General features: G+C 45.8%; 1 protein-coding gene across 2 annotated transcripts in view; it reads right to left on the bottom strand.

The window, feature by feature from the left end:
* LOC142582925 (protein turtle homolog B-like) overlaps positions 1-8,602 on the bottom strand; it is a 343,110-nt gene extending 334,508 nt beyond the window's left edge. For both annotated transcript variants that reach the window (XM_075693060.1, XM_075693059.1), the window contains exon 1: positions 7,919-8,602. In XM_075693060.1, the coding sequence (XP_075549175.1) occupies positions 7,919-8,087 (169 nt within the window). In that variant the 5' untranslated portion in view covers positions 8,088-8,602. The remainder of the gene's footprint in view (positions 1-7,918) is intronic.
* Positions 8,603-10,110: the final 1,508 nt, after the last annotated feature.

Here is a 10,110-nt window from a genome sequence, read left to right on the forward strand (position 1 = left end):
GGTAGATTTTTTTTCTTCCTGTCCTCTTTTATATAGTAAAGACGGGGGTCAAAAATGCAAGGATTTTCGGTGCAGAACACGTTAAACAGAAAAAAACAGATACTCAGACAATTTTTCGTGCACCGAAAGAAGCATAAATTATAAGCGAGGGAGTCACTATATATCAATGACGGCAAGGAAAAAAAGAAAAATAGAAAAAAACGAACGTCATGCGTCACAAAAGAACTGTAGTGATACTGGACATCGTTTTGCTTGGAAGAGGGTGCTTGTCTTTTTATTTTTTAATATTCTGAAGGGGAAACTCTTTCTTTAGTTGCAATGGTCGCTGGCGAACGAAACCTTTTCTCCAGGCGTCTCAGTTCCAGACGTTACTACCCCCCCCCTCCCCCTTCCCGCAAGCGGTTGTCTTGGCTGATTCTTTTTTACCTTTCACTTGCACGTCGTAAAGCAGCGGTATCAGGCGAGGGCTCTTTTAGTTGGTGCGAAAGCGCGCAACGACATGGGCAGCCAGTATCCTTCGCTCGAAGCCTCGTGGTCATTTTCACAGTGCTAGTCTTGCAGAACTTTTCAGACGACGGATGGCTGCGAGAGGAGTGCATGTGTCCATGATTCAGGGCTCTCTCACACCGCCGAAACTGCATTAGGCTTCTTTGAGAAGCAGGAATATTACCGGTATCATGCGCTCAATAAAATTCGCCTTGTGTTGAGGATGCTCGGTAAGAGGTAACGCGGCAAACGAGGCGCAACTGAAGCTGACTGAAATAGAGAACAAATGCCACGAGTGACGGATCTCTTTGAGACCTAATGCGTCAGATAAAGAATAGAAAAAAAAAGCTGCGCATTATTGTGTGCCGAAGCTGTGAAAAAAATGTTAAAGAAAGGTTGCCGAAGGCCTAAGAAAAACAAAAAAAAGGAAGTCCGATCTATTACATGCGCGCAGACTGCAATTTTCAGATGTTCGGATTATTCCTTTGCTTAGGACGACGACGTGCTCTAACGTTCGTGTGAAAGCGAGATTCTTTCCCGCACATGACTGCGACGATCGCTGCGCGAGCACGCGCGTGTTCTCGTCATCAGTCGTACATTATCTACGCATTAAGAATTCCCCGTCCTGAATGATATCTGTGGCGGCCCGTTATTTGACGAACGACCGTATCGCTCAAACAACAGGTCACAGCAAGAGCAGACTTGTCATAAGAACGTTCGGAGAGCACTCGGAAGCATGCAAATATGGCGAAAACAAAACGAAACACGGACATATACGCCCTATATACCCAGCTCCCTGTGCTCATCTAGCTCAGGGTTGCTCAAATTGTTTGTTTGATCGAGACAGGCTAGCGCGCGAAGTTGAGGCGCTCTGCTTTCGATGATGTCTGCACTTTTGAAAAATGCACCTACGACCTCCTCTATTTTTCATCAAGCAACGTACCTTTACTCGTCTCTGGCTGCTGTTTGCTAATTCTCGTCTAGCAGAACAGGAGGAGACTAGCAATCGAGTAGTTCTAGCATACGAAGCAGCTGTTTTTAACTCTAATGCGGAGTGCTCGATCACTTGAATGCCTGAAAAAGTTCTGGTAATTTCGGTAGCGTTCGTGTACTTAAGAGCTCGTAAAGCTGTAGTTCGTCTTTCCTTTTCTGCGTGTCAGTGACGAATGCGTTTTCATTAAAATGCGCAAACGTTCTGTCGCCGTAATATTTTGTTATTTGCCGAGATAACTCCAGTTCCCTGTAACAGCAGCCTAAGAGTGCGAGACCAAAAATATTTCAGTGCGAACGCAGCAGTAGCAGTGCTAAAGAAAAAAGACAGGAACTTGTACAGATGGATGAAGGTGCAGCTCATTACACAGGCCGCAAGAATCATTAATTACCTTTTTCTAGAGCACATTCGTTACTTTTTCTTTAATATTGCTCTTTCTGAAAACTTGAACATATAGATATAGTGTTAGCACTCCACAGTTACTGTTTCCGCATTTATTTGAATTTGGATCGGCCGCCCTCGCTGCAAACTTTGCCCGAAATTAGAGGGGCCGATTTTTTTTATTCGGGGATTTGCCACAATTAACAAAAGGCCTAAAATAAATGCGTGAATCCCTGTTTGGTGCATGTACTGCGGCATTGAATTAGCACGCTTGTTGATTTGGCGTCGACTTGTTATTGTGAAAGTAGAAACGCCTCCCAACCCCCACCCCTCTCTTTCCCTTAAAGAAAAAAAAAACATGTTAGAAGGCAACAATGCTTAACATCTCCCGAAGGAAATGGGCAAAAACGCGAGATGGTATTATGAGATTTCTGACAGGAGATGATCACGGACTCCATGGTGTGGCATGAAAATGTGAAAAGGGAGGCCGGTTTTTGTTCTCTCACATCGAGAATCACTTTACCAGAAACGCGCACGCGCGCACACACACACACACACACACACATGTAGAGAAAGTGAGTGAGAGAAAAGGTAACATATCTGCACAAATCAAATTATTATTTTGTTTTAGTGCATCTTTAGGCAGTAACGCAGCTTCTGGAAACAGCACAGAAATGAATCTTTGATATAAACAAAAACGGCACCCCAACATTACTAGAATTGAAATCTCTTTAGGATTACTCGAAAGTTTTGCACTAAATGCTCAGTATGTTTGAAATAAACGACTCGAATCTGTGAAAGAAAAAAAAATACCAAAACAGGCTTGCGTCCTCACAAAATTGATAATGCTTGCCGATATGAAACCACAGAGAAAGAAATAAACACATTTGCAAGAAACGGACCGGACGACACGCCGAAAGTTGAAGCTGCGAGAGCGGTACCATTTCTTATTGTTTAGGGGCTCCATCTTGGGAAAAACAGTTCGCCGAAGAAAGGAAGAAAGAAAGAACGACATCTAAAGAGGAGAACTTAGCGCTGGATGTGATGACAGTTGCTTTGGATTCCGGACACGGAAGGGTTTCACTTTCGTACATTTTGCTGCACCGCAGCCTTCGTCACTTTGATAGATTTGATCGCAACAGACCCGAAGCAGTGGCCCGAGGCGAGAGGGAAAAAGAAACATTATTGAGAGAATTTTTACTTTTCATCCCACCCACAATGTGTACACTTTAATTCAACTCCTCTCTCTCTCTCTCTCTTTCCATCCATCTCTCAATATTGTTATGTGGTGTCCTTTCTCTTGGACTGCCGAACACCTAAAAATAAATCCCCAGCTTCTCCACGTTAGCACAACGTCAACCAAGCAGCAACAAGGGAAAACGTGCTTCTCCGTTCCATCATTTTGCGCCAGTGAAATGCGGTGGTGGGATTTTTTCCCGACTTCCGGCATCATGGAGAGTTTTGTGCCTGTCATGCGATGAGGTTTCCTTTTTAGTTTTTTTTTTCTGTTTGTAGTGCAACTTCTTGAATCTTGGGAGATGAATCGCAGGGATATGGCAAAGCGCTAGAAATACGCGAGTAAAGATTCATCAATTTCATGTCAGCGTCTTTCCTTTCTTTTTTTGAAAATAAGTGCGATATCAGAAAGCATGCTGTCGTAAGTTCTCCATCTGTAAGTTTACTGAGCTTTCGAACCACTGGACACGCGGTCGATACCCGTCTAAGCATGGCGGATTGTGAGGGCAACGTCAAGTATGGACCACGCAGCACTGAAGCATCACAACTGAGAGAACTCGAGGTCACAAGATCAAATCCCGCTGAACGCACTTTTTTTCTTTCGGTGAAAACGGGCAAGTTGCAATAATTTCTAGCGAAAAAAAAAGAAAAGATGCGCATGCACGTTACCGCATAACGATGAAATAAACAGGGCTTGCATTCAGTATTAAGCTCTTACTATAGAATATTTAGTACGAGAAAATTTCAATCAATCCTGATGCTGAACATATCATTAGTGAAGGCGACCATTGAATGGCAAAAAACACTTACGAACGAATCCCTATATTCACAAAAGAGTTCTTACGGAAGATCTGCTCGTGCCAGTCAATGGCGATTTTACACCTATTTTAGCCAATGTGGTCCGGTCTGCCCATTGAGCCTTACGAACAAAATGTTTTGTCAATTCGGCCCGAAACATTGGAATTCGGTTTCAGAATGCGGTAAACCTTCGAAGAACAGACTTGGTTAAAGAAAAAAATTTACTTGTTGATACTTTCTTGTGTGCCGCATGTGCTATAATCCCCGTTTCCCTGAGTTACAGTCAGCGTTGTTCGCAAAAAAAAAAAAAAAAAGAAAGAAAAAGCACCCACGATCTCAGAGTGGCTCGGAGAGTCAATGCGCAGTTATCTGTTCTGTTTTTTATTTCAGTTGATTTAAAAGATGCACGCTTAGATATTATTCGATGCAAACTCCGCACCATCAAAATCTTAACAAAGAAGGCGCACTATTTTTAAGTGCTTTCACTTGCGTACGGAGCTGTGTGTGTCTCTGAGTGTCATTTTACTCTTTCCTGCGCCTTTCTTTACTCGTGCACTGAACTTCGCAAATAGTAGTGATATTAGAGTGCATTCAGTGTTTTCAGGCGTTTTAAGGCTCTTAGCTATATTTGCATTACAAAGGGAAAAATCCAGCGCCACACAAATGCGCCAACTTCCCCTTTGTGTTCCCAATAATAATAATAATAATAATAATAATAATAATAATAATAATAATAATAATAATAATAATAATAATAATAATAATAATAATAATAATAAAAAGGCCTATGGGTTGTCCTGTGCAAAATGCAGCGAAGTTGTGACACACATAACTTTTCTGCAACAAATGCTGTTTGTTGTGTAATAAATTTTGAGACTGAGGCCACTGAAGTGCCAGCTATCTCAGTCATCAAAAATTAACTCCAGCGACTGACAAATGTTGTTCCTAACTTCACTGCTTGCTAGAGGTTGAAAGTTGCGATCAATTATGCAGTTGAAACATGCATGGAAGCACTTTTACACGCGCTTTAGACGACATGCAGACTTTCGTGCTTTATTTTTTCAATTTTCAGCCTTCACATTTAGTTTATTAACATGGAGAGAACTAAACTATATAAAACAAAACGAAAATGAGGAAATACAGAAAAGTGAAGAGCACTTTTGGAGTTGCGAGGCCGGCCGAAACGAATGTAATTTAACAATTCGTGCTTGATGGTTATAAGAAGCAAAAAAAAAAAAAAAACAATGGTAGGAAACCTTTCATTTCGTGATGTTCGTCTTTCTGTTGCGCAGAAGCACGAACTCAGTCTTTAGCAGAAGAAATGAAACGAAGAAAATGGTCGCACTAAGTGACGCGAAAAAAAAAAATACTTTCTCGCCCGTTTACAAAAATGGGGCAAGAAAATATGCGAATTCCGGATACTGTTACATAGGTACACGACAAGAATGTCGTCAATCTGTGTTATGTTTATATCCTTTCATGAAGGATTCCTGTACCGCGATCAGCGATTCAAATGTGATGACCTCCCCTCATGGCTGGATGGATGGATGGATCTTATGAGCGTCCCCTTTGGAACGGGGCGGTGGGTAGCGCCACCAAGCTCTTGCTATTGTACTGCCTAATGTCCTACCTAAGTAAAACAATAAAAAATAGAAAAATAAACGCTATGAACTCCCACACCCAAATTTTCTGATCTCTATTGCGAACTGTGCTTTTGTACGTCTCCGTTTTTTTCAGTTTCCCTACTTTTCGTCCACCAATCCTCCCATCGCCTCATACTAATGTCTATTGCGGACATGTTTGCTTTAACACTGCTCCCGCTGAACCCAAGGGCTTCAAGGAGGCCAGTGATGCCTAAATCTACCGCTGGGTTGACGTCTTCACATTCTAATAAAACATGCTCCATAGTTTCCCTAATTTTACCGCTTATGGCGGCCGGCGCTTCGTGTGCCCCTAGTGGGCGCAATGGACACGGAGCTCGTGCACTGGTGTATGTACGGCGAAAGTGAGGGTCTTTGTGACTTAGTTCGGCCCCCCAGCGATCACCCAGTGCTTACCGGTGTCACAAGAAGCGCTGGCCCACACGGCCGAATATATAATTTGGAGCACTGAACACTGGCTCGAAGTATTTGCTTGCCGCAGATCAGATTCGAGGTGTCCGGTTGTGAGCTCTGACAATAAGCTGCAGGACTTATTTCTTCTTATTCAGAGAAAATTGACACAAACGACGACTTTGCAAAATATTCTAATAGTGTTACACTGAAAGACGCCTCGCACTTCTTGCAATGAGACCAAAACCAGACAATCAGTTATTAAACTCGGTCTGATAACCGGAACCCCTGGTATTTGCAGCAGGTATTCGGTGTACAATCGATATAAAGACTAGACGTATGTTACAAAGGGATTGTTGTTTTGCTCTTTTAACCTTCTTTCATCTTGACCAAGGAACGTCCAGGCTCAATTCAGAATGTGCAGCATATGCATACTTAGCCGAGCCAATTATCGCTTCAATTTTTTTTCTTCTTTTCATAACCTATTTGAACATCAGCCAATGAAATGTCCTCTGCTTCTTCCTTAAGGTGAATTCGCCAACGATGGCATTCATAATATATGGTGATGTCACAGAGTGCACCATGACACCGTAAACGGGGACCATATATTATATATATATATATATATATATATATATATATATTCCCCAGTGGTAGACACAAAATTTAGAGAGGTGTCTCGCCTTTCTCTGTCACGCGGAGAATACAAAAGGAAAGAAGTGAGAAAAAGCTCCTTCTGTGGACTGACGAGCTTCTGCATATTAACCAGGCAAAGCATACTATCAATGTAAAAAATGTGAGCTATACCGTCAAAATACCTCGCGTTAAGTATATACATCGCTGATATTCCCATGCGATTACCATATAAAGCTTTATTGTACCGGCCCAATCTATGATCTGTTGCACTTCCTAGGTAGACATTTAATGGAGAATCGAAGTCATAACTACTAAGATTCAGAAAGACCCATATTGTGTACGTTTATTTCCATTAGGCGTTTGAGGCGTTTGTTCACAAAATATGCAAAACTAGAGACTTGAGTGACCTTAACTCTATACGAAATTTGTGCAGTAACTTGGCGGTTCACCATGGTAATTTGCCTTTATTTGCAATATCACTAAATCCAAGTACCCTTTCCCTACCTTCTGAGTTATAGAAAAATGAGTAGCAAAAAAGATATGGAACATATGCTGCTCAAGTCTGGCATGCATTGTTTTATTCGGTGCCTACTATCTGTACAGAACGTGTCAGATGCTGCACTAGAAAAAGATAAAGAAATAACGAAACAAAAACAAAAAACAAGAAAAAAGAAAAAGATCAATCAGTCTAGATGTACCGAATAAACATATAAAATACAAACATCGGCACCTAATGACAGATCAGCTGTTAAGTGAAATTTGGGCAGATACGTAAGATGAATAGAGTCTCAGTGCTTTGGTGTCACCGATTGGTTGCCAAGACACACCGTCGCTTTAAACTTCACGTAGAAGACTTGACATTAGTGCTGCAGTACTGCGGCAGGAAAAACAAGTAGCAGCGAATACTTTACGGCAAACGCTCTTTCTTCGCTAAGTAATAAAACGTAGAGGAAGAGAAAGAGAATCGACACCAACGACTTTACTTTCATGGCACTTCGGGCCTCCGGCAAATGCTGACACATGCTGCAGAGGGCTCTTGTCAACTGCATGTTTGTCCGGAAAGCCAAGCGCACGAAGGGCACTGCAGCAACATGTGCTTCCGTTATGGCAGCAAATGGGTCGCGATATAAACCTGTGCGGCTGAACCACTGCGAATGCTGCAACTCCCTCCCCATTCTCCCTGTCTCTTCCGCCGATCGCTTGTTTCAGAAGCGTGCCGAGCGTGGGCTGCGATCCGTGAAGGACCGTCGATATCGCAGCCGGATGGGGCCGACAGTTGTCGGATGCGAGCAGCGGATGCTCGGGAGAAGGGGCATTAAGGGAAACACGCGGGACTCACCGAAAGGTTGCTCCTTGGTTGCCGGAGCCTGAATGAGGCCTCTGGCACGTCGGTGCGGGAGCGACACGTCCTCAGAGTACGTCGTAGTCACCACCGCTGCCAGGGACAACAGCGCGAGCAGACACGGGGAACACAGCGCTCGCATCGAGACCGACGTCACGACATCCATGAGTGCTGTCACCGCCGCCCGCGAAGGCTGGACTTCGAACAAGCAAAAGCAATCACAGAGTCGCCTGAACGAAGGTCATCATCATCATCATCGTGGTTATGATCGTCGTTGCCGCAATCTTGCACCCCTCTTCACGGGAGCATCGCGCGCGAAGACAGAACTTTTTGAACTGGGCTCAAACAAACTTTTCCCCCGCCGAAGTGTCGTCGTCTAAGTCGACAGGGCAGCGAAGAAGTTGCCTTCTTTGTTTGCACACGCGGCGGCACTAGTTCCATACACTGGCGGTCCGGTAACCACTCGCCAGGCAACGGAGCGTCCAGCTGCAGTGGCGGCGAGGGAGCTCGCGCGCGCGCGCGCGTTTTTTGTCGCTGGAGAATCGAATGCGGAGGCGATGCCAGGAGAAGCGAGCGGCTTCTGCTTGCCGAGCTGGCTGCTGTGCGGCTGCGGCGCGCGCGCGACACTTGCCCGCGACGGCGAAATATTCCGGCGGCGCGCTGGGGTGCGCGCCGGGGCTCTTCGCGCTGTCTTCTCCCGCTCTCTGCTGCTGTGCGGCCGACGGCGCTCGCGCATCGGCGCTCGGGCCCCGCATCCCCCACCCCCCTTGCCACTCCCCCCCCCTTCCTCCTGTGCCGATCGATGCTTGAGCCGCAACGCGGCGAACGGCCGCCGCTGCCTCGGAGGCGCCACGGTCCCGCCACCGGCACCCGAAACCTTTCTTCTTGCCTTCACACGCCCCGGCCGCGATGGTAAAAAAGCACCGGGCCTGTTTGTCTTAATGCCTCTAGCTGCGCGAGCCCGGAACGCGTCACGGGCGCTCGACCCCCCCTTCCCCCATTCTCTACTCGCTGTCTGCCCTAGATGGCGGTCTGCCCCAGGGGCCGGGGCGGTGGGACATTAGTTATCCCTAAGTGTCCTAATCCCCGGTAGGGATCAGGCTGGGGGGAAGAGAAGGAGGGGACACATCGGCAGGAGCGACTAATGGACGCGTGCTACGAGCATGCTGCGGCGGCTTCTCTCTCGTGCCCTCCTTGCTAGCGTGTACCCGTTGGCTCCCGTGTGGATTTACTGGATGCGATTGTTTGGCAATATGCCCGGCAGCGTTTCTTCCGGGCAACGTCTCAAAGGTCGTCCCCCGCCCGTTCTTGTCGGTCGTGGTTCGTGCGGGCTGGTCGTTGCACTGCGACCCGTTCAGGAGGCTTCCGCTTGTGCAATGCTGCGCGCACTGAACAAAGCTCGCAGTCGGCTGTCGAAGGCGTAAAATATAAAGAGGTGTCCATATTAAACTAAGAAGGAGAAATTGTGCCGGATAGCAGACGTGAAAGTTTAAGAACGTAACCAGCAGTTTCCTAGAGAACCCAGCTATATGCATGTTAAATCATTGTCATTATTCAAGAGCTAGTTTGAGCAATAATGTAAAGCAGTCGGCCTGGGGAGGCTGTGTCTCATTTGCAGCGGGTACGAGTAAAGGAGGAGCAGCGATCGAGGACTGGAGTTCAGAGGATCAAGTTATTCTTTGTGATCTACGTTTTCTTTGGGACTGTTTTGCTGCCTTCGCGTTGCTTTCGAATGAATACGTAAAACGGAAAGCTAAGGCCGTATTCACAAGTGGCTCTCACGCTCGAACTGTTCGTAAGATAAATTGCAGCCAGTCCTGATGCTGGACGTATTATTAGTGAAGGCGGTCAGCCAACAACAAAGAGCCCCCACTCACGGAAGGCTTCGGGAATTCGGCCCCTGAAGGCCTGATCCAGACATATATATATATATATATATATATAAAGAAGGGAGGGATGTCAACAATTCAAGAGTCCGGTTGGCTACCCTAGGCTGGGGGAAGGCAGAGTTTGGAAGAGAGAGAAGGGAGAGAGAGCGGAGGGGCATAGCGGCTTGAACGGACAGAACAACAGAGTCAAATGCGCTCGTACAAACCAGATGTTCTCACAAGGCGGATAAGTACCTTCACTGCCTTCTGAACCGATGAACGGTGGGGACGGTGTTTCGTACTGTCTGTTGACTCAGTGGA

Source organism: Dermacentor variabilis, chromosome 5 (genome assembly GCF_050947875.1).
Source record: "Dermacentor variabilis isolate Ectoservices chromosome 5, ASM5094787v1, whole genome shotgun sequence".
Lineage (NCBI taxonomy): Eukaryota > Metazoa > Arthropoda > Arachnida > Ixodida > Ixodidae > Dermacentor > Dermacentor variabilis.